This window comes from Naumovozyma dairenensis, chromosome 7 (assembly GCF_000227115.2).
Source record: "Naumovozyma dairenensis CBS 421 chromosome 7, complete genome".
Taxonomy (NCBI): domain Eukaryota; kingdom Fungi; phylum Ascomycota; class Saccharomycetes; order Saccharomycetales; family Saccharomycetaceae; genus Naumovozyma; species Naumovozyma dairenensis.
The window spans coordinates 1508914-1534378 of NC_016485.2; the positions used below are offsets into that span (position 1 = coordinate 1508914).

The 25465-nt window shown below is 35.9% G+C and overlaps 6 protein-coding genes across 6 annotated transcripts; 5 read left to right on the forward strand and 1 right to left on the reverse strand.

The window, feature by feature from the left end:
• Window positions 1-65: 65 nt before the first annotated feature.
• On the reverse strand, window positions 66-968 carry NIT2 (putative hydrolase; the record flags this gene model as incomplete). The annotated part of the gene is made up of 1 exon (XM_003980222.1): window positions 66-968. The coding sequence occupies one exon, from the start codon at window positions 966-968 to the stop codon at window positions 66-68; it is 903 nt and encodes a 300-aa protein (XP_003980271.1).
• A 263-nt stretch (window positions 969-1231) lies between these two features.
• On the forward strand, window positions 1232-3553 carry SPT10 (Spt10p; the record flags this gene model as incomplete). The annotated part of the gene is made up of 1 exon (XM_003980223.1): window positions 1232-3553. The coding sequence occupies one exon, from the start codon at window positions 1232-1234 to the stop codon at window positions 3551-3553; it is 2322 nt and encodes a 773-aa protein (XP_003980272.1).
• A 798-nt stretch (window positions 3554-4351) lies between these two features.
• MCO6 (Mco6p) lies at window positions 4352-4510 on the forward strand (the record flags this gene model as incomplete). Its single annotated transcript, XM_003980224.1, has 1 exon — window positions 4352-4510. One exon carries the CDS (start codon window positions 4352-4354, stop codon window positions 4508-4510), a length of 159 nt encoding a protein of 52 aa, XP_003980273.1.
• A 5969-nt stretch (window positions 4511-10479) lies between these two features.
• PBS2 (mitogen-activated protein kinase kinase PBS2) lies at window positions 10480-12867 on the forward strand (the record flags this gene model as incomplete). Its single annotated transcript, XM_003980225.1, has 1 exon — window positions 10480-12867. One exon carries the CDS (start codon window positions 10480-10482, stop codon window positions 12865-12867), a length of 2388 nt encoding a protein of 795 aa, XP_003980274.1.
• A 793-nt stretch (window positions 12868-13660) lies between these two features.
• On the forward strand, window positions 13661-17407 carry TRK1 (Trk1p; the record flags this gene model as incomplete). Its single annotated transcript, XM_003980226.1, has 1 exon — window positions 13661-17407. The coding sequence occupies one exon, from the start codon at window positions 13661-13663 to the stop codon at window positions 17405-17407; it is 3747 nt and encodes a 1248-aa protein (XP_003980275.1).
• A 1172-nt stretch (window positions 17408-18579) lies between these two features.
• On the forward strand, window positions 18580-25290 carry URA2 (bifunctional carbamoylphosphate synthetase/aspartate transcarbamylase; the record flags this gene model as incomplete). Its single annotated transcript, XM_003980227.1, has 1 exon — window positions 18580-25290. One exon carries the CDS (start codon window positions 18580-18582, stop codon window positions 25288-25290), a length of 6711 nt encoding a protein of 2236 aa, XP_003980276.1.
• Window positions 25291-25465: the final 175 nt, after the last annotated feature.

Below are 25465 nucleotides of genomic sequence, written 5' to 3' on the forward strand. Positions count from 1 at the left end.
ATCGTTACTAGATAGCTTACATGAATCAGTACTTTGTAGTTGTATTTATTTTGTAATAATATTTTTCACATTTCTTTAACGTCAAGGTTAGAATGGAAATTGATATCAGCTCTTCTTTGATCCCAAAGAGGCATATTCCCTCTGACTTGTTTCAACTTTTCCATATCCAGTTCAGATATTATTAATTGTGGATCTGAATCATTTTCGGAAGCTTCCACAATGACTTCACCCCATGGATCAACTATCATAGAATGGCCCCAAGATTCTCTCTTAACATTCTCACTCAATCCATTGAGACTACTCCATTCATCATCAGAAACGTCATGAACACCACATTGTGCCGGCATTATTACATAACATTGAGTGTCAATAGCTCTTGATCTCCCTAATAACTTCCAATGGGCCTCGCCAGTTTTCATTGTGAATGCACTTGGAAAACAAAGTATCTCTGCTCCTCTAGATCGTAAGTTTAATGATAATTCAGGAAATCTAATATCATAGCATATCGCAGTACCAAGTTTTCCGACAGGAGTATCTATTATATTTGGCAACTCGACGCCAGGCTGTACGGATTCAGATTCCTTTAATATAGGTCCATTGGGGACATCAACATCGAATAGATGTAGTTTTTGGTATGTGGAAATAATATTACCGTTACTATTTATATATAATAAAGTATTTTTCACTCGATCATCTTCAGATGTTGGGGGTAAATGAACACCAATGGAGACTTCAATATCTTGAGTGGAATCCTTGATAAAACTTTGTAGAGATTTAATAAATTTGGGAGTCTGTTGTGCTAGTAATTTGGAATGGCTAGCATTCTGAGAAATAAAATCGGTAGCTTCTGGGAAAAATATTAACTTGACATCATTATCGATCGCCTTAAGGATGAGATTTTTCACTGTAATTAAATTCCTACTTATATTTGAAGAAGAGCATAATTGACCAATAGCTATTTTCGACATCCTTTTGAAAGAAGAATCTGTTGAGAATCAAGAGTTAACTTATAGAAAGAATCTAATTCTGAAATTCTTCATATGAGTCTAAAGAAAAGATTTCTGAAAAATCATTATTTTGTTCGTACTTTTAAAGAATCGCTTTAAAGCGTATACTTTTCAAAATAATAATAAAGCATATATATATTTAGCTTTTGTAGAATACGAAAAGAATCAACAACATCGAAGTCACAACAGCTGTGTTAAATCTAAGTTTGAGCTTCACTTTCATAATGGTCAAATATGGTACTTATTCTGGTACCTTAACTTTAAACCAGAATGAAAGTCAAAGGAGTAGCGAGAAGAACAATAATGATAATATTCCACAACATCCTGATGAACTAAATCAAGAAGAGGCTACCAATCTTATACCGGACAAGTATATATCACAACTACAGCCACACACTATTCTTCTGAAAGATGGAGAAACAGTAGCAACGATGTATCCTATACCTGCATATTCAGAATGTTTACCCTATGAATTATTGACATTTCTATTAGATGAATTCAATATGGAAATTGAAAAAGGTGATAGTTTCCCCTATTACGAAACATTAACTTTGGAAGAATTTAAAGAAGTTTGGTTCCATAAGGGTGCATATATATGTGTGATGGTTCTGGGTGAGATACCTGAGTTAGATTATGGTATAGAAAATGATCTATCTGTTCTAGAGAATAATTATGGAACAGATATTGATACAATGAGGCAAACTTCTCAGTATAAAGTACGAAAACAGACAAGAAATTTGAACTTGAATATACAATGGGAAAAACAATGTTTAGGAATATTTGCATTACAACCTGCATATCCTGGTAGATCATCACATGTAGTTACGGGAACATTTTTAGTTAATGCTGGGATTCGTGGTAAAGGAATTGGGAAGACCCTAGTAGAGACATTTGTTGAATGGGCTCAGAGGTTGGGGTACACCTCATCATGTTTCCCATTGATTTATGGTACGAATGTTGGAATTCGTCGAATATTAGAAGGACTGAATTTTAAAAGAATTGGGAAACTACCCGAATCTGCTATTTTGAAAGGATTCGATGTTCCAGTAGATTCCTTCATTTATGGGAAAGAATTTGCACATATTTCCAAAAGCATCGACTTGTTGAGAGACCCTCAAAGGAGCATTGAACTTGCGAAATATGAACGATTGATTTATTATTTAGATACTGGGAAATACCCAGCACATTGTGATAGAAATGAAAAGGCAAGATTGCGTGTGACTGGAAAGTCTTATAGTTTAATTAATGGGAAATTAATGACGAGAGGTCGTGAAGTTGTATATGATTTAGACAAACAAAGGCAGGTAGCATTAGATTTCCACAACGTCGACCATCAAGGAATTAATAAAGTTACTACCAAAATTGCCGAACAGTATCATTGGAAAGGAATTAAAAACACTGTATCTGAAGTCATACAAGAATGTGCTAAGTGTAAACTAAGGTATCAAGATGGGACAGGAGTCATAGTAACACAGTCAGAACATGTACCTCAAGCCCGCATGTTGCCGAATAATCATATTCCGATTGATCCCAGTTTGAGTATGACTGGCGAACCAAATGTTCAGTACAGACATAATAACGACGATGATAATAACCATAATAATCAACTTTCTCAAATGGCAGCGGCCGTTGTAGGTTCTTTAACTAGTGCGCAAGAAGATGAACCTACTCCCCCAGATCCAGAGGAACTACAAGTTAGGAAAAGTAGTAATAATATAAATAACACTTCGTTACTTCAGAGACTAAGATTCGATGATAATAATAAAACATATCATTCGGTCAAACAAACGGTGAACAGTAATACGAATTCACTAAATTCTTTCAATCATTTTGTCACTGAGGATCAAGATAGAAGGAAAAGACGATATACAAATGGCGCACCTGACTCTTTATTAACTGATGCAAATAATATGGGAATAACTAACAGTGAAGGGACGAGGGACATATTTCAAGAATCTAGTAAAGGTACTTTCAGAACTAAAAAAAGTAGAAAAAATACCGAAAATAATACCAATAATAGGTTACATGCTCCCACTAACTCCATTAATAATAATAATAATAACAATAACAACAATGAAACATTGGCCGAACTTTTAAATCCATCTAATAATAACGTTATGAACCAGGCAATGTTACACTTTGAAGACAATGTTATGGCAGCTATAGAGATGGTACAAAATGAACAAACCTCAAACGCTAATAACGACAAGAAAAAGGATGGTGGTGCAACACATCAAAGTCTTCATGATAGTATTAATAACATGGCAGCTAATAGTTCGAAACCGTCGCAAGGAGGAGAACTGCCGACACCTTTTTATGATATGTTCCACTTTGACGAGTATAATGAAGATGAAGACGAAGATTATAATGAAGATGTAGACAACCAAATTGGAGAAGTAGAAGAAGAAGCTGAAGATGACGACGACGAAGAGGAAATAGAAGAAACGGATGTTATTGAAGATGTTGACCTTCTAAAGGAACTTGCGAACGACGCAGAATTGTCAGAATTGGTTAACCAAGTAGGATTAAATAACAAGGCAAAATGATACCACTAGATGTCGTATCAAATATTAAAAATAATTAGGGATAATAAGGCATATAGATCAATCAAAAATCATATAATTAAAATAAGAACAGAAAAAACTAATCAAGCTAAGTCTGTTGAATATAATTTACTTCTTATTGATAGTTCCGGGTTTATCTATTAACTAAGTTAAGATATAGTATATATAAGTTACAACTTTGTTACTTATTTTATCTAATAACCATAGATGATAATAAGATGGCTACCTGAAGGTTCTAATTTTGGTAGCTTCCCATGAAACAGTTTTGGTAGTGAAGTTATGACCAATTGTCCATGACAAGACCGTAAAGCTTACTATGTCGCATGTGCTAAACCTGTAGTTGGTATTGAAGCTTTTAAAGCGCTAAAATTAAGTACCACTATTAGATACCTACGATTTTCAGGTGCAGCTAATACTATCCCATTCTTAGCTCACAAGCCTGGTTTTGATGAAAAGCAACTAACTGGACGTCACAAATGTTCTCCTTTTTGTTTATTTTACAAGTTTCAATTTATTAAATAAACAAAGGTCTATAGATTGGAAAAATTAGTAAAATGGAAAGGCAAATATAAATAATATTGATTTCAATCCCGGGTAACCCCAAGATCTATAACTGAATAGAAATAGAAAGTTGAGGTACAAACTAACACATTTAAGAACTTCTTACTTCCTAACTTAGGAAGTCAGAATTTAAACTACTCAAGGACTTATCTGTTCACAAAGAGTGAGTGAAAACAAGTAGGGAACTGTACGCATTAATACGAGGAGTAATTTATTATAATGCTCTTTTTCTTTAGACAATTGAGACATATTTTTACTCAATCGCATTCAATTTCTCAACAAATCCGATTATCACGTTGTGCATTTTTCCAATTATTAGGTTATTTAGGAAGTTGTGTTGTCATTTCGTTAGCGGCTCAATCAAAGTACCTAGAATAACATTACTGAGACACTATAGATACGTAAAAATCGTTACATGATGATGCGTCTCCTACTTGGAAAGTATTCCTCTTCAAGATTTCCTTTGGTCGCCACGATCTTTCAGAAATCTTTCACCTATCGTTAAAGTTGCACTTTTAAAGACGTTACTTTCCCAAGATAGCGTCATAAATGAGGTTTTGTCAAGATTAAAAAATAGTAAATATAAACACGAATCCATTCTTTTGTAACTAATGGCACTTCAGTTCCTGAGATTTTCCGGATATTGAAGAAACATAACAACAATAGCTCCCACAAAGTTTCTCGTCGCTGGAAATAGCAGGTTAAATAACAAGTGACGTTTGATTGATTGATTTGCATTAACTGAAAAAGCTTTATTTTCTGGTACTCCAATTGTCTATCATATATACTATTGATTATAGAAGAAAAATGAAATCAGCATACTGTAGCGTACGGTTTGTTCCTTGTACGATATACATCACATAGATAGTTAATGGATTAATTCGTGATCGCTATCGTTTCCTCTTCTTTACGCATTACATTAACTTCTGGCTCTCATTCGGTGCTAGCCTAGGTTCTGTTTGTCATATACTATAAGCAATCTCTGTTATGCCTATTTCTTCGAATTCTTTAAGATATTGAAGTGATTATTCTCTTAATTGTCGCGTGTGGTTTGGTATTATTTCATCTACAAATGTCTAGGCAACCTCTGCAAAAACTTACTTTTTGAGGAACTATGCCCAAAACTAGCTGTAATACAGGCTCTAGTTTTAATCTGTTTCAGTCGATCAGTGTTTGTTAAAAAATGGCTTCTTCATTTCGTTTTAAATATAAGCTTCTACTCATTGAATTATCACTATAGTCGGTAGAATATCTCTACGTAAAAATTAGATGAACTATTCAAGAAAAATAAACTATAATAGCATAACTTTTAGCATTTTCCTAAAATTTTCATATAGACTACATAGGTTTGACTTTAAATATGCTATTAAGAATGTTCTAGCTTCCAACTTAATGATGTATCATCTAAAACGAATGTACATGGATATTGACTGAGTGTTTACTTTCTTATCTTAACAGAAACCTTATTGGTTGCGTTCAGTTTTGCTGTATCTTATTGATTTAGTATGTCCCCAAAAGAAAAACTCTATAAATAATGTAATTTTCTTATTCTTTTCCTCGGATCGCCAGCTTGAGACACAATCCTACATTTAACTTTTTTCTTTGAAAACATATCCTAACTTTTTCTAATTCAATTGCTCAATCCACAAAAATGGCAAATCCTGTTGAAACCGAATTAGTCCTCATCAATGGGATTCCACAAAATAATTCCATCAAAACTATTCAGTTTCTGGATACGTACTACTCAGAAATCACAAAGCACGTTGGCCAGGTGAAATATTGGTCATTAGTGGATAACTCTGTTCTCAAACAAAAGGCCGTGGACATCTTCAAACACCATGGTCATTTCATAATAATTGTCCCTCGCTCTACAATAGTGACCGCAATAGAATCCGAGGCTGTAATAAGATGGCTGGTCGCACCCTTGAGGAAAAGCTTCAAATAATATTATCTACCGTCTTAAAAATAACCAAGAATATTGCCTAAAAAAATCAATGAAGTAATTCCAAAGGAACTACCATTGAATCTAGAAGAAGGAATAGCGCACATAGACAAACTTGCAATGGTGAGACGAAACATCAAGGCACTGGGTCTATGTTCATTGGACATCCAAAAACTATTTAAAGAGCTATGCTCAATAAATTGTTGAAGCACCAAGAGATTTTCCCTCTCTAAAAGACATTTAGAAAAAAGTTCTCTAAGAATGGCTACACACCATCTTTAGGTTCTTCTTAGAAAATGATGACTATATTTGCGTGGAAGAAAGGAATGCAAATATAAGATATTTGCAAACCTGAGACACAACCTGAAGATATTGTGTGTAATTTCTGGATAATACCTACATCCACTAAAAAAATGCTCGTGATGGAATTAAATTGTGGTGCTTCTTTTAAGAGAACTAATTCTATTTCAATAAATCTACAATATTTGGGCGACATGCAGCTCATTCGAAACTTCTTGTAGTTTTACTTGACTAACTTGGTTTGGTTGCTCCCGCTCTTGTTTTCGCGGTTCCTCGTCTGCTTCTTCTTCCTGACGTTATTGTTCTTGTTCTTGTTGAAAACCTTACAACTGTACTTGTCACTGTCGTCCACTTTTCAGCCTCATTAGATGCATAAATACCGGTTAACAGCGGTCCAATTGTAAACAAAAAACAGCCTGGACACAATATCGCATACCCCCAAGCGATCCCATACCTGGCTACGAGTTAATCTGGAGTACTGATGGGTGACTTCTTGTCGGAATATTTCAAAATATAATTGTCTCTTGAAGGAACGAAACCCCCGGGCGCTTCTAAACTTTATTGAGCAGAGTTTTTTACAGATATTGGATGTCCAATGAGCATAGACTCATTACCTTGATGTTTGTGCCTCAACTTTACAAACGTTTCTATAGGTGCCATTCTTTCTTCTACATTTAATGGTAGTTCCTTCGGGGGTACTTTATGATGCGTTCTAAGAAATATTTTTCATTATGTTCAAGGTCGACAAATGATATACCTTTTTCTTAAAGGTGCAATCAGTCACCTTATCACTTTTTTCATGTACTATTGATGCCATAGTTGCACAATGAGATTGAATAATTATAAAATGACCATGCTGTTCGAAGATGTCCACGGTCTCTTGCTTGAGAACACTGTTATCAAGGAATGTCCAACGTTGGTTTGTGATTTCGGAATGGTACCTATCCAGTAAAAAATAGTTTTGATGAAATTATGTTGTGGAATCCCATTGATGAGGACTAATTCGGTTTCAACAGGATTTGCCATTTTTGTGGATTGAGCAATTGAATTAGAAAAAGTTAGGATATGTTTTCAAAGAACAAAACTTGGATTAGATGAAAGTAGAGGAAGTAGAGAAATGGAAACATTTGTAATTGTTTCTACAATTGTCTTGTAAAAATTCTTGACACTTTATATTAAAGATATTACATTTTTGTGTCATAAAATTAGGTAACCGTAGGGACGGCGCTTTCGAGACAAAGTGTAACTTTGTGTCCTGTATTGTCGACTTTAAACGTAAGATAGAGAAGTCCGATTCTGAGAGGGCGCCTTGGGTAAAAGGATATCCTCCATACCCTCAGAAAAAAAAGGTACTCCTTTCTGTATCATTTCATCAAGGAATACAATGGTAGTTATTCTGAATAGGACCTGCTGAAGTTTTGAGAAACTATTTTTTTTTTTTAGCTCTGCAGTTGTAGCTGAAAAACCTATCTTGCCATCTTAGTGGTCCTATACTTGGTCCATATGTACACACGTTCCCGGACTTCACTTCTTTTTCATATACAACTTCTCATTATAGATACTAGAAACAATCACGCTTAATGGAGAGTATATTAATCCTATACGTGAGTAAATTTACCAGTACCCATCCTTATTTCTGTAACGGTATCCTCTTTAAGTAACAAAATGATTTCAATTCATCTTTTTGAGTACTTTCGATTCCCCACATCAACTTATCCATTAATTCGTACTCTCCACTAATGTTTGTAGTCATGACAACAAATATAGTGTTGTTGTAGAAGACATAAGTTGAGGTGACTATCCGACTCCGGCCGAAAATAATACTACGAAAACTGGATAAATTATAGGAAAGAGGTTGATACTAAAGCACCTGATATCTTAATCGAGGATATTTATATACACGTATATATTTATTAGGGTATTGAAATTGGGGTTGTTCTCCTTGTTTTTAAGGGAGACCAAGCTGACAAACTGTTGTGTAGCCGATAGAAATCAAGACGAAGTTACAAGTCTCTCACCTTGGATGAAAGAGCTCGGATAGCATTCATATGAACTTATACTATGGTAAAGGAAATATATAAGACAATGTGTTCATAAACTGGTCACTGGAATTATTATAAAATGAAAGTGCGATGGACACAATAACTATGTTATGTATAATTAAATCCAGAATATTCTAGAGTAGGTATAAAAAATTGTACAACTCTGTATCTTTCATCGACTCCTTTCTTATCTACTCTCTAGTTCAGCTAGACATTTTAAACCAACATATTATAGTTATACTAGATTTAGATTTAACATTGGACATACAAGCCATTTCAAACTGTCAATCTTTTTTATTAACGATACGCGTAAACTGTCTTCGAAGCGTACGGCCATTTATTAGTGGACTTCGGGCCGTGGCTTAGAAAATGCGACGCGTAAAATAAATTCCCCTAGATCAAAGGTAAAGTTAGCGGTTTACACAGTCATTAGACTAATTGAATATTTACTGTATTTTATATAATAGAAGCGGGAGATCAGGTTACAGTTTTCTCTTCGTTTAGTTGAACCAGAAATAAAATACTAAAATATTTATCCCCGAAGCCAGGGGGTCATGACATTCCCTGCTAGTTTTTGTATGCGTTCTTGAACTCCAGTTAATCGATATACCATCCAATTTAAAAACTGATTTAACCAGCCCAATGAAACAAAGTTATCTTGACGTAGCATTGAATCCTAATTTTGAAGAGGAAAACTGGTTATTTGTTTGAATCGTACCGAATATGAGTATCCGGGTGGGACACAAGTGTGCATTCTATGCACTTGAACATTAGGCTACTCTGCTAACAATATTTACATTCTCTAGCTTTATACGGACATGTGTATATTTTATGTGGTTTAAGCCTCACTCCATCTAATAAGGGAAAGCAAAAGTAGGCTTATAAGGGTAGAGACTTCTAATTGGCAGGTTATGCCTTTAAATGTCTCGTTGAAGATCCTTGGTAAGAGATCTCTGGACAATACTAGTTTGCTGATAACATAGTGGGGAAGGGTTCCCAATACATGCACTACGTACGTAAATATTAGTTAATATATACCGCATTTCCTTTCCATCTCTTCTATTATAAGTTCAAATTAACCTAATTTATCTATACAAACGCGTAAAGTTTAACGTAAATGTTGGTGGACTATTTCCCTTTTGGGCCTGGTTCTTCCTCATTAACCGCGGGCTTGTTACCAATTCTCACGAGAGCCAACGGGCTCCCTCCCGAGGCTCTCTCCCGGGGCGCTCTTTCGGGCGGAGGATACTATATATTTTCCCCAGGGGCCCAGCAGATTCAGCGAGTGGAGCCGTGGCGGGAACTTTATTACGTTTCGGTATCATTTTTCCGCGGCAGCTTTTCCCGTCTAAGTCTCAAGTCGGTGAACTGTCGGCGGCAGCAGTGGTAGTGGCACTGGCCGTGGGAGCCGGTGATAGAACTTCCGACGTCACTGTATCGTCTATCTAAACGTAGTCTATGGTGAATTTCGGGAAGGTGGCTCTTTAAGTACAAAAGTTTAAAACTAGGCAAACAACAAAGAGACAAAATTGCCCTTTCAGGTTTTAAAGTATATAACACCCCACTCCACCCTGTAAACTCCCCAAACAAGCGCGATAACCTTCCGGAGAAGGTTGAAATAGTGTACCGTTACATTGATCCTCTTGAGTCTCGGGAAAATTGTCGATAAAGGCAAGATAGAAAGATACACTTTATAATTCAAGAGGCAAAGAAAAAACACCTAACTTTGTTACTCACCATCACCAATATTCCGAACTCTGTATTCCATTCCATCAATTTCTTGGATCGACTATATTCTTAGGTACCCTCAAAACGGATACATAGCCAACGAAGAAAACTAGAGAAGACAATAGGCAAATATTTCACTGCTTTACGATAGCGAAAACAACAGCAACAACTAAACCTACAGTCCCTAAATTGGAAGTGCAAGGAAGAAAGATATACAAGAATATTTTAAATATTTCTTAACTTCGAAAGTAGTCTTTGATATCGCAGAAAAGGTACCATTCAAATTTTTTATTTTATTCTTTTTGGTCCCCCAGTTTTTTCCGTTTTATTGAAATATGACTGAATCGTTTTCTAAATTATCTATAAATGATACCAATGAACGAGATACGAAAGGATCCCACAGGAATAGTTTTATTACGGCAAGTGATGAATTGATGCATACTCCAAATTCTGAACGTCCCATTTCTCCAGTTCAAAACAAAACTCCTACAACTATCAACTCTATAAACGTTAAAAGAACCTCCTCGACATCTTCAAACTATGAAAATATTAATGCAAACTTACATGCTCGTGTAAAAGCATTCCAAGAACAACGTGCATTAAAAAGATCTACCAGTATTGGTAGCAATAAAAGTGAACATGATTCCAATCAAAACAATCAAAATCAACAGGTGTCATCACCATCTTCAGTATCATCTGGTTCTTCAGTTTCACAACAAAGGATACAAGAACATGTACAAGTTCAATTACAACAGCAATCTCAAATTCAACCGCAGTTACAGCCAGGAAAGATTCAACAAATAGTGAATAAACCATTGCCCCCTTTGCCACCAACAAGTATCACCACTAATATATCTTCATTCTCATCTTCATCTTCAACAAGGGAAGAACAAACTATGATACAAAACATGCATTTACCAGCAACAATAAAGAAAGATACAAATAAACAAGAAATATCATATAAAAATAATAAACATACAAACCTATCTGATCAAAATTTACCTTCATCATTATCAAACTATCAAGATACACAAAATTCTGTAGAAAAAACTTTGGAAAGCCTACGAAATAAAAAGATATTCATAGAAAAAATACTTCGGACGGTTCAACATGTAGAATACCCAAACTCCATATCGCAATTGAATCCAACAAGAAGGGCACCAAGGAGACCCTTATCGATAGCACCAATAACTGCTTCTACCACCAATACTACCAGCACATTGGGAATAAGTACGAATACAGCTAATGTAACAAAAACTTCAACAGTACCATCTTCAATAAGTCATCATCAACTACCAACAATATCATCAACTAATACTCCAACGATAGAACGTCCAAAGCAAAGTTTAAGTGCTCGACGTGGACTCAAATTACCATTAGGAGGAATGTCTTTGAAAATGTTAAATAAATTACCATCACCGTCAGCACAACAAACTAATAATAATCAACAAGAGGCATTTGCCGCATCACCATCTAATAAAAATCATTCCTCTAATCTTAATACATCGAACAATGGTAAAAGGTCCAATCCGGGTTCTTTGATAAATGCTATTCAAAGCACAGCCACATCGTCAAGTAACAATGAACAACATGACACAGAGGGTACTAACCCATCTTCATCTGTGAATAGTAACGGAAGTGGTAGTGGTAGTGGTAGCGGTGGTATTTTTGCCAATTTTTCTAAATATGTAGATATTAAATCTGGTTCACTGAACTTCGCTGGTAAGTTATCATTATCATCTAAGGGAATTTATTTTAATAATGGTTCTAGTTCCAAAATTACATTGGAGGAATTAGAATTTTTGGAAGAAATTGGTCACGGGAATTATGGGAACGTTTCAAAAGTTTTACATAAACCAACCAATATTATCATGGCTATGAAAGAGGTTAGATTGGAATTAGATGAAGCTAAATTTAGACAAATCTTAATGGAATTGGAAGTTTTGCATAAATGCCAATCTCCTTACGTGGTAGATTTCTATGGTGCATTCTTTATTGAAGGAGCTGTCTATATGTGTATGGAATATATGGATGGTGGTTCACTGGATAAAATCTATAGTCAAGATCCAGAAATTGGCGGAATTGATGAGCCACAATTGGCTGTTATTACCACTGCTGTGATTAGAGGTCTAAAAGTCTTAAAAGATGAACATAATATTATTCATCGAGATGTCAAACCGACTAACATCTTATGTTCCGCCAAACAAGGTACTATCAAGTTATGTGATTTCGGAGTTTCCGGGAATTTAGTAGCATCAATGGCCAAGACAAATATCGGTTGTCAATCATATATGGCTCCAGAACGTATCAAGTCATTCAATCCTGATATGGCTACATATACAGTCCAATCTGATATTTGGTCCCTGGGATTAAGTATATTAGAAATGGCATTGGGAAGGTATCCATATCCACCGGAAACATTTGATAACATATTTTCACAATTAAGTGCTATCGTTGATGGTCCACCTCCACAATTACCTTCCGATAAGTTTAGTAAAGAAGCTCAAGATTTTGTTAGTTTATGTTTACAAAAAATTCCTGAAAGAAGATTGAATTACTCAGCATTATTAGAACACCCATGGTTAGTCAAATATAGAGATGTGGATGTTGGTATGAGTGATTACTTAACAAGTAGGCTGGAGAAAAGGAAGAAAATACTTGCTGAAAAGGGTGAAGATAGTTTACGAAAACGTGTCCCAGCACTACATATGGGAGGACTTTAATTGCTTATGTCTTCACCATACATATTCCCACTTTAACACTTTCTCAAATCATATTCCTTCATACATCATTTTTTTAAGCTGTTATGTTCTTTCATGAACTTTCAACCTTATTTCTTTTGCATTATATGTATTTATGTAATTTTTTTTGTATTATTAATATCTATATCAATACATGACTACAATCTGTCCGCTTTAGATGATATTCTATAATCTATGTGCCCCGTCTTCATGTTACAAGCGGTATGAACTTAAATTAATCTCAAGAAAATTTCACCGTACATGGAACAACATTAAACCACAGGAACACAGAAATCCACAAAGATAATTCAGAAAACGGACTTCCTATCTTGGAAATTCAACCATTTGTTAGTCTTATTAGTGGACTAAACCACTTGCTAATCCTTTTATCAAATCTTCCGAAGCCTGCCGATTTTATCACTGTTCACATTACTTTTCGGCTTTTTCCACCGGGCGCCAAAAAAATGTAAAAATAACAATACAAATGCCAGATGATATTTATCTGAATAGATCACGAGTCGCAATACCAAATATCTCATAATCTCTGTCCTTGCAGGTAAATATCTAAATAACAGCAGTATTCCAACTTACCTATTATACTTAGAAACAAGATTTATCTCTGAAACAATAAACTGTTTATTTGGAGCCTTTTGCATCCGACGAGGAGCGTTCAGAAGAACTTTTACTTTTTATTACCTCACGGTGGGCTTTAAAACAAAAACAAACAAACTAGGTTTTCCTCTACCGTTTTTTTGAAGTTTCTGTATATCATTAAATGCAACTTCGCCGAAGGTTGAGTCGTGTTTCGACATTGACTCCATTTACTATCCCATACAAAAAAACTTTAGGCCATAAATTACGTGATTTCATAGATGAGTTAGGTCAGAAATTTACACCAATAAAGAAATATATATTCCCCAATTTTATTGCCGTTCATTATTTTTATATCATTTCATTGACTATCATTGCTTCAATATTGATGTACCCTATCAAAAATGCCAGATATATCGATATTTTATTTTTGGCCGCAGGCGCTACAACACAAGGTGGTCTAAATACTGTAGATCTGAACGGCCTTACATTGTACCAGCAATTGATAATATATTTAACATGTATGCTTTCTACGCCGATCATCATTCATGGTTGTTTAGCGTTCGTTAGATTATACTGGTTCGAAAGATATTTTGATGGTATTAGAGACTCCTCAAAGAGAAATTTTGAGATAAGGAGAACAAAAACAACTTATAGAAAGAGAATTAACTGCAAGGACAAAAACGAATATGTCCCATCAAGCTTATTCAAGATCGCATTTTTTTCAGTCCCGCAAAGAAGAGATGATTTCCAAGAAAAGTTATTCAGTGGTAAAATGGTCAATAGAGATGAACAAGAATCCATCAATGATACAATTACTGGCCATAGTCGTTATGCAGCCATACGCCCACAGGCTAATTCCCACAATTCTGACTCCAACAGCTCCTCAGTACCAACTTCTAGTTCAACAAAGGACGAGGCATCGGTTACTAAACCATATATAAATCATACACTAGGGGTTTCCGAACCACAAATACGGCATAATGATGGGAGCTTTGATAGAGATTATGAGGATGAGACTGAAAACTTTGCTAGAAGGAGGATGTCAGAAGATATTTTGCCTGAAGATATGTATCGATCTATCATGCTGTTAAGGAATCAACATGATGATGCAAAAGAAGATGATGGACCTGCACTAATTGTGAAGGCCCCAACAGGAAGAAGCTTGAATTTTTATGACAGAGAAATAAGTCCAAAGGACATCACTGAAAATTCTTTACAACCGAGACCTGCAGATATAATAGACAACAACAGCTCAGCAGTGGAATCACTTTCCACTTTTGGCAATATACCGAACAGCAGAAATGACAGTGAAAATGCATCCGATCGTAGTACAGATTTCAACAACGTCGAATCTGGGGCAGATTTATCAGATACTGAAGGGGTTCTGTCTCCACATAGTTCTCGGCAAAGTCTAGGCTCTATTAGCCCGAAAACAAGATCTAGATCTCCCGTATCAAACAAACATTACATGTTGAATTCAGAATGGAAACCAGATGAGGCAAATATACTGAATAGACAACGTCCAACTATTCAATTCGATATCACAAAACCCCCAAAGAGACGGTTACAACGAGAGAGACAAATAAAAGCACATAATGCTACCATGGAGGTAGATTCACCAAGATCATACTTTGCTCATACCCGAAGATCAAGCCGAAATATATTCAAACATATACCGAAGGGGAGGCGAATACGGCAAAAAATCAAAAGAAGCTTATCCACAGGTTCCACAGAAAAACGTACTGGGAAGAGTACAAGGCGTTCACGTGGACAATACACTGAACATGATGGAGATAATGAAGAGTATTTTGCAGATGATGAAACAGACGACGAACAAGAAAATCTGAGCAGTAACAATAATGTTAACCGAACCCATTGGGAAGAAACTGTTTCTAGACCACCTTTGAGGCAGAATAGATCATCATTCGATAATTCTCAGGGTCACGATATCGTACATCCCTTACATAAATCAAGGACCTACGACCAAGCATTGGTGAAAACGCTAGATGAGTTGGCAAGGAAGCCTGATTTCCAAAAGGTAATATATGAAGATTGGAAAGCCAAACATAGGAAGAGCAGCGCATTTCCGCATTTTGAAAGTCATTTCCCCCAAAACAAACGTGCCTCTGTACTATTCAAAGGAGATAGACCCCTCGGCCATCCCGGCCATGGATCAGACCAGTATAGTTCTGATTCTCATCCTAACCCATCTAGTATGAATGAAGATGATGGTTATCTCCAAAGTCTTGAAAGTACCAATGCCAACAAGCCCGACATTGATGAAGAAGGAAACTATTATGGACTACATTTCGACCCTGATATAAATTTTTCTCGCCCTCATGGGCACATAGAAAGAACAATGAGTACCAATTACTTGTCCTGGCAACCAACCATAGGACGTAATTCTAATTTTTATGGTTTAACGCAAAGACAGAAAGATGAGCTAGGCGGTGTTGAATACAGAGCTATCAAGTTACTGTGCAGAATTCTTCTTGCTTATTACATTGGCTTCAATATCATGGCATTTGTGATGTTAGTCCCATGGATCTGTGTTCGTAAACATTACATATCCATTGTTAGAGATGATGGTATTTCACCTGCATGGTGGGGATTTTTCACTGCTATGAGTGCATTCTCTGACCTAGGATTAACATTGACGCCTGATTCCATGTCATCATTCAATAAAGCTATCTATCCATTACTTACCATGGCATGGTTTATTATTATCGGTAATACGGGGTTTCCTATATTATTAAGATTTATCATTTGGATCATGTTTAAACTGGCACCTGATTTGTCGCAATTGAAAGAAAGCCTTGGATTTTTACTGGATCATCCCCGTCGTTGCTTTACTTTGTTATTTCCAAGCGCAGCCACCTGGTGGCTTTTATTGATCTTATTATTTTTAAATTTTACCGATTTAATTTTATTTGTCATTTTAGATTTTGGCTCTTCGTACCTAGACGGTATTGGAAGAGGATACAAAGTTGTAATGGGATTATTTCAAGGTGTTTGTACCAGAACTGCTGGCTTTTCTGTCATGGATTTAAGTAAGCTACATGCGGCAATCCAAGTTTCTTACATGCTAATGATGTACGTTTCGGTCTTGCCATTAGCCATTTCTATAAGAAGAACGAATGTCTATGAGGAACAGTCTTTAGGAATATATGGTGAGATACGTACACCGGAAGAAATAGAAGAAGAAGAGGAAGAAGAGGATGGAGAGCATAGTGATGATGAACAAGATGACAATAATGAAGAAGAGTATGACGAGAGCTCAAACAATGAAGAGGACAGTACGGAAACGTCTGGCTCATCAAGAAGCTCGAATAAGAAAAAGAACATGAGGAAAACTAAGAAAGTATCTACGAGATCTTTCATTGGAGCGCACTTAAGAAGACAGTTATCCTTTGATCTTTGGTTCTTATTCTTGGGGCTCTTTATTATCTGTATCTGTGAGAATGGTAAAATTAAGGATGATGCTGCACCAGCTTTCAATGTATTTTCAATCTTGTTTGAGATTGTTAGTGCTTATGGTACTGTTGGGTTATCGCTTGGATATCCAAATACAAATCAATCATTCTCTGGCCGACTTACTGTATTGTCAAAGTTAGTAATTATTGCCATGTTAATTAGGGGAAGAAATAGAGGTTTGCCATATTCTTTGGACCGTGCAATTATGTTGCCAAGTGATAGGTTAGAACACATTGACCATATCGAAGACCTAAAGCTCAAAAAAAGAAGCGCCATCTCAAAAAGCGATAGTCAATCGAATAGAGATCCAATGAACAGTTATGTAAAGAATGGAACAAGGTGGATACGACGAGGATTAAAGAAAAGTTTTACATTACCCCCTCAGCAACGCCAATCTTCAGCTGCTACATCTGCAAGATCTCATTTCTTGTCCGAAAGAAGTAACGAACAATAGATTATCGCCTATTATAAACTTTTATTGAATCATATACTTTATACAATTATGTAGTTAAAGTAACTAAAATAGCATTTGCATAATAGCATCAGAACTACTCTTTTTCTTTCGAATTGCCTATGACATCTCAGCTGAGATTGGTGAGGACTCCTACTGTAAATAAGCCATCTGACTTAAAAGCTCGATGTATCTAAGCTCCGAATACCCTATAATTAACTATTCCGACAAAGATCTTCATAAGGAGCACTTTTGGCATCCCATAAAATTCTGCTTTTAGCTACCAAATTTGATATATGCAATACATTCTCTGGGTACCAGTACGGTTTAAACTTTAATCTGCATTTGAAGAAATGTCGCGATGACCAGGGTTTTATTCTCTTAAGAAACATCGAAGGTTTATATTTAATCAGTACACCACACTATAAGGTGTATGAAGGACAATTTTTAAAATATTATGTGGTGCACCAAAAATATGGACAAATAATGACATTTTGTAAAGATTTGTTACATATACTCAAGACATTTCAGAAGTGAGAAACAATTTACAAGAAATCGCCATCGGTCTTTTCCGCATATTTCCTGAATATAAATACTACATGAAATTTCCAAGGTATCGTTTCGATTCTGTCTTCTCTTTCCTTTACGGTACAGAAAAAAAGAAGTATATTTTAATCAAACCAATTTTGTTTCTTGGAATATGTGGTCGTATACCTATTCTACTTCTTCTGTATAACTACTTTTTAGTCTTGTTTTTCTTCCAAGTATACCAAAGAAAATCTAAATTCATCTATTCAGCCAATTTCTTTTACGGATCAATAGCCATTTTTGAACAACCAAGGTTTAACTAGAGGTAGAAATTATTAAACAGATACTATTTCATATTTCTATACCAAAGTATGTTATATCTCTTCCTTTGCCTCCTTATTTTGCAAGGAGAATTTTCGAGAAGTCCGCTTGGTTGGAAAATTTCCAACAGTAGAGTCAAAACATGAAGTTAAAAGAGTCAATTTTTTCAAGCCGTCCCTTGAGTTCACCAAACTGAAAAAGCCCTGGAACATCACTCTCGAGGTAGGATCCGTAGTCTACTACATGAGAAGAACCATAGTTGCGTCTTATAAGGATGGACCTCATCTCGACCTACATATATATATTTAAGATTATAATACTAACTAATGCACATTGTCACTACTTGTTTATGTTACAGGAACTTGAAAAAGCAAACGAACTTTAAAAAAAATATACAAGATTTCAAAATGTCATCAGGTATCCCAATTGCTCCAATTGCTCCTTCGCTTAAAGCTACAGGTGATCGTTTAGTCACTTTAGAGTTACAAGATGGTACTGTTTTACAAGGTTATTCATTTGGTGCGGAAAAGAGTTGTGCCGGTGAATTGGTTTTCCAAACTGGTATGGTTGGTTATCCAGAATCCATCACTGATCCATCTTATGAGGGTCAAATCTTAGTGATCACATTCCCTTTGGTTGGTAATTATGGTGTTCCTGATTTTAATCTAAAAACTAAATTTATCGAGTCTTTACCAAAATATTTTGAAAGTAATAGAATTCATATAGCTGGTTTAGTCATCGCTCATTATACCGAAGATTACTCACATTGGTTAGCTGCATCATCTTTAGGCAAATGGCTACAAAAAGAAGGTGTTCCAGGTATCTATGGTGTCGATACAAGACTATTGACGAAGCATTTGAGAGATTCAGGGTCTATGCTTGGTAGATTAGCTTTACAAAAATTAAACACAAACAGAATTAATGCAACTTCTTCTAATTGGCAAGAGGACTTTGATGTTCCAGAATGGGTTGATCCAAATACCCAAAATTTAGTTTCTCTAGTTTCTACGCAAGAACCAAAATTATACACACCTCCTAAAGAAGGAATAGACTTACAAACTGGTCCAGATGGTAAGACATTACGAATTTTAGCTATCGATGTCGGCATGAAATATAACCAAATTCGTTGTTTTGTTAACCGTGGTGTTGAATTGAAGGTTGTTCCATGGAATTATGATTTCACTTCTGAAGAATATGATGGTTTATTTATTTCTAATGGTCCAGGTGATCCTTCAGTTTTGGACGATTTAACGAAAAGATTAACTTCTGTTGTTGAAGCTAAAAGGACTCCTATTTTTGGCATTTGTTTGGGCCATCAACTGTTAGCAAGAGCCACTGGTGCGTCCACGTTGAAACTGAAATTCGGTAACCGTGGTCATAATATTCCATGTACTTCTACTATCAGTGGTCGCTGTTATATTACTTCTCAGAATCATGGTTTCGCTGTTGATGTAGATACTTTATCCGATGGTTGGAAACCTCTCTTTTATAATGCTAATGACGGATCTAATGAAGGTATTTATCATTCGGAATTGCCGTTCTTTTCAGTGCAATTCCATCCTGAATCAACTCCAGGTCCAAGAGATACTGAATTTCTGTTCGACGTATTTATCAAAGCTGTGAAAGAATTTAAACACAATAGAATCCTAAAACCAGTTGAATTCCCAGGCGGAAAAATCGAAGATAATCTGGCAGCACATCCAAGAGTAGATCCTAAGAAGGTATTGATTTTAGGTTCAGGTGGGTTATCCATTGGTCAAGCTGGTGAATTTGATTATTCAGGTTCTCAAGCTATAAAGGCATTGAAAGAAGAAGGTATCTATACCATTTTGATCAATCCAAATATCGCTACGATTCAAACATCCAAAGGTTTAGCTGATAAAGTATACTTTTTACCTGTCACTGCAGATTTTGTAAGAAAAGTTATCCTACATGAAAGACCAGATGCAATTTACGTCACATTCGGTGGTCAAACAGCGCTCTCTGTCGGTATTGAACTAAAAGATGAATTCGAAAGTTTAGGTGTCAAAGTTTTGGGTACTCCGATCGATACTATCGTTGCTACCGAAGATCGTGAATTATTCGCAAACAAAATTGAAGAAATTAATGAAAAATGTGCCATGTCTCATGCAGCTAATTCTGTAGAAGAAGCTATGGCCGCAGCTAAGGATATTGGCTTCCCAGTCATTGTTCGTGCAGCATTTGCATTGGGTGGTTTAGGTTCTGGATTTGCAGACAACGAAAAAGAATTGATAGACTTATGTAATGTTGCCTTCGCATCATCACCCCAAGTTTTGGTAGAAAGATCCATGAAGGGTTGGAAAGAAATTGAGTACGAAGTGGTTCGTGATGCCTTTGATAACTGTGTCACCGTCTGTAATATGGAAAATTTTGATCCTCTAGGTATTCATACTGGTGACTCTATTGTTGTTGCTCCATCCCAGACATTATCAGATGAAGAATATAATATGTTGAGAACTACAGCTGTTAATGTTATTAGACATCTTGGTGTTGTTGGTGAATGTAATATTCAATATGCTCTAAACCCTTTCTCTAAAGAATATTGTATTATTGAGGTCAATGCTCGTTTGTCACGTTCTTCTGCGCTAGCTTCTAAAGCCACTGGTTATCCATTAGCTTATACTGCTGCCAAATTAGGATTGAACATTCCTTTAAATGAAGTTACTAACTCTGTTACAAAATCGACATGTGCTTGCTTTGAACCATCATTAGATTATTGTGTGGTTAAGATGCCAAGATGGGACTTGAAAAAATTCTCAAGAGTTTCGACTGAATTATCATCATCAATGAAATCTGTTGGTGAAGTAATGAGTGTTGGTAGAACCTTCGAGGAAGCTATACAAAAAGCCATTAGGTCAACCGAATATGCTAACCTAGGTTTTAATGAAACTGATTTGAATATTAATATTGATTACGAGTTGAATAATCCATCTGATCTACGTGTTTTCGCTATTGCTAATGCTTTTGCCAAGAAGGGTTACTCTGTAGAAAAAGTTTGGGAAATGACAAAAATTGATAAATGGTTCTTACATAAGCTCTACGACTTGATTACGTTTGGGCAAAAGCTTTGTGAAATCGGTGCCATTGAGAATTTTCCATCCTTATTATTGAGAGAAGCTAAACAACTAGGTTTTGATGACAGGCAAATTGCTAAATTTTTGAACTCTAATGAAGTTGCCATTCGTAGATTAAGAAAAGATTATGGTATTACTCCTTTTGTGAAACAGATCGATACAGTTGCTGCTGAATTTCCAGCTTTCACGAACTATTTGTACATGACATATAATGCAGCCGCGCACGATGTAACTTTCGATGATCATGGTGTTATGGTTCTAGGCTCAGGTGTTTATCGTATTGGTTCTTCTGTTGAATTTGATTGGTGTGCTGTTACCGCTGTTAGGACACTTCGTGCTAACGCAGTTAAGACTATTATGATTAATTACAATCCAGAAACTGTCTCTACTGATTATGATGAAGCTGACAGGTTATATTTTGAAACAATCAATTTAGAGAGAGTTTTAGATATTTATGAACTTGAATCTTCTGCTGGTGTTGTCGTTTCTATGGGTGGTCAAACTTCTAATAATATTGCAATGTCATTACACCACGAAAACGTCAAAATTTTAGGTACTTCACCATTAATGATCGACTCTGCTGAAAATCGTTATAAATTCTCCCGTATGCTGGACCAAATTGGCGTCGACCAACCAGCATGGAAAGAACTAACATCCATGGATGAAGCAGAAGAATTTGCTAATAAAGTTGGTTATCCAGTTTTAGTTCGTCCCTCTTATGTTCTATCTGGTGCTGCAATGAATACTGTTTATTCGAGGAATGATTTAGAATCTTATTTGAATCAAGCGGTTGAGGTATCGCGTGATTATCCAGTCGTCATTACCAAATATATTGAAAATGCTAAAGAAATTGAAATGGATGCTGTCGCTAGAAATGGTGAACTTGTCATGCATGTTGTGTCAGAACATGTTGAAAATGCCGGTGTTCATTCCGGTGATGCCACGTTGATTGTACCTCCACAAGATTTGGCACAAGAAACTGTTGATAGAATTGTCGTCGCAACGGCAAAGATTGGTAAAGCATTGAAAATAACAGGTCCTTACAATATCCAATTCATTGCTAAAGATAACGACATTAAAGTTATTGAATGTAATGTCCGTGCTTCACGTTCCTTCCCATTCATCTCAAAGGTTGTTGGTGTGAATTTAATCGAGTTAGCTACCAAGGCCATTATGGGAATTCCATTTGAGCCATATCCAGTTAAAAAGTTACCAAATGATTATGTTGCTGTTAAAGTTCCTCAATTCTCATTTCCTCGTCTTGCTGGTGCAGATCCTGTTTTAGGTGTGGAAATGGCGTCTACCGGTGAAGTTGCATCCTTTGGACATTCTAAATATGAAGCATACCTGAAGGCTTTACTTGCTACTGGCTTTAACTTACCAAAGAAAAACATTTTATTGTCCATCGGTTCTTATAAAGAGAAACAAGAATTACTACCATCTGTCAGAAAGCTCTTTGACATGGGTTATAAGTTATTTGCTACTGCTGGTACAGCCGATTTTATGTCAGAAAATGGTATTCCTATCCAATACTTAGGTATCTTAGACAATGAGGATGAAGAGAAAAAAGAATATTCCTTGACTCAACATTTGGCGAATAATGAAATCGACCTATATATTAATCTACCATCAGCAAATAGATTCCGCCGTCCTGCTTCTTATGTCTCCAATGGTTATAGAACCCGTAGAATGGCCGTTGATTATTCTGTTCCTTTAGTCACCAATGTTAAATGTGCAAAGTTATTGATTGAAGCCATGTCAAGAATTAAAGAACTAGATGTTTCAGAACGTGATGCCCAAACTTCTCATCGAACAATTACTTTGCCTGGGTTGATTAACGTTGCATCGTTCGTTCCAAACGTTTCAAATGTCATTAAAGGCCCTGTTGAATTAAGAGAGACAACAAGATTAGGTTTAGAATCTGGTTTTACATTTTCTCAAATCATGCCAAGATCCATTATTGGTCCAACTATTACTGATCATCATTCATTGAATGCGGCTTTCTCTACTGCTAAAGACGCTGCATATACCGACTTCTCGTTTACAATTGCTGGGACTTCAAATAATGTTGATTCAGTTGCCTCTTCAGCCGACAGAGTAAGTGCATTATTCCTACCATTCCGTGAATTAAAGGGTAAGGTTTCTGTTGTTGCTGATCTTTTAAAGAAGTGGCCAACTGAGAAACAGGTTATAGCTGAGGCAAAAACTGCTGATTTGGCTTCCGTTTTACTATTGACTTCATTACAAAATAGATCCATTCATATCACTGGTGTTTCGAACAGACAAGATCTCTCATTAATTATCGCTGTTAAAGCAAAAGACCCCAGAGTTACATGTGATGTTTGTATCCATTCGTTATTTGTCACACAAGAAGACTATCCGGATGGTGTTTTCTTACTTACCCCCGAAGATCAAAAGTTCTTCTGGGATAATTTAGATTCTATTGATGCATTTTCCATTGGTGCTCTACCAACTGCCTTGGCTTCTATTACTGGTAATAAGGTGGATATTGGTTCTGGTATCAAAGACGCCCTGCCTTTACTTTTCTCAGCTGTTGAAGATGGCAGATTAACAATCGAAGATATTATCTTACGTTTACATGATAATCCAGTCAAAATTTTCAATATTCCTGAACAAAATGCACTAATTGAAGTTGACTTAGATTATTCGTTCACTTCGAATAAAAGATGGTCTCCTTACACTAAGGGAGGATTGAAAGGTGGTATTGAACGTGTGCTATTAAACAATGAAAGTGTTGTTTTAAGCGGTGAATTGATCGCCATTCAACCAACTGGTATATCTGTTGTTAAAGCACGCTCTGCTCCTGTTTCTGAAATTAGGGAAGAAGAACCATTACCAAAGGTACTTCCACAACGTGACTGGCCTACTTTTGATAACGTTGAGGATGCAGAACAATATATGGATCAACCAATAGAACAAAAATTAATGTCATCTAGACCACCAAAAGAATTGATTGTTCCAGGTGCTATACAAAATTTGATCCGTGGTAATAATCCATTCCTTGGTAGACATATTCTTTCTGTTAAACAATTTGACCGTTCTGACTTACATATATTATTCGGTGTTGCTCAAGAGATCAGAGCAGCTGTTGCCAGATACGGTGTGCTAGATTTGATGAAAGGACATGTCTTAAGTACTATCTTTTACGAACCATCTACTCGTACATGCTCTTCATTTATTGCTGCTATGGAACGTCTAGGTGGTAGAGTTGTCAATATTAATCCATCGGTATCTTCTGTTAAGAAAGGTGAAACGTTACAAGATACTATTAGAACTGTTGCTTGTTATGCAGATGCTATTGCTATGCGTCATCCTGAAGAAATGTCTGTCCATATTGCTGCCAAGTATTCTCCTGTTCCAATTATCAACGGTGGTAATGGTTCCCGTGAACATCCCACTCAAGCATTCTTAGATTTGTTTACTATTCGTGAAGAGATTGGTACTGTTAATGGTATCAACGTAACTTTCTTAGGTGATTTAAAACATGGTAGAACTGTCCATTCTTTATGTCGTTTATTAATGCATTATGAAGTTAAGGTTAATTTAGTTTCTCCACCAGAATTGAGGATTCCAGCTGCTTTAAGAAAAGAACTAGAAGCTGCGAACATGCTAGGTGTTGAAAGTGTTGAGCTAACTCCTGAAATAATTTCGAAATCTGATGTATTGTACTGCACAAGAGTTCAAGAAGAGAGATTTAAGAGTCGTGAAGACTATGAACGTTTAAGAGATGCATACATTGTTGACAATAGAATCTTGGCCCATGCCAAAGAAAATATGGCTATTATGCATCCACTTCCAAGAGTCAATGAAATCAAGGAAGAAGTTGATTACGATCATCGTGCCGCATACTTCAGACAAATGAAATACGGTCTCTATGTTAGAATGGCATTATTGGCTATGGTTATGGGTCTTGATATCTAAACTTCCTTTTCATGCATAAGCCGTATAATAAGATAACATATACGAAGTACCTTAAATATATCTCTACAATATAACAATAATAACTACACAAATCAACAATAATATTTAATGAATTTTATAGAGGAACCTTCTTTTTTTTGCCTGTCATTTAAATTTAATTTCTTATTCTATCGAG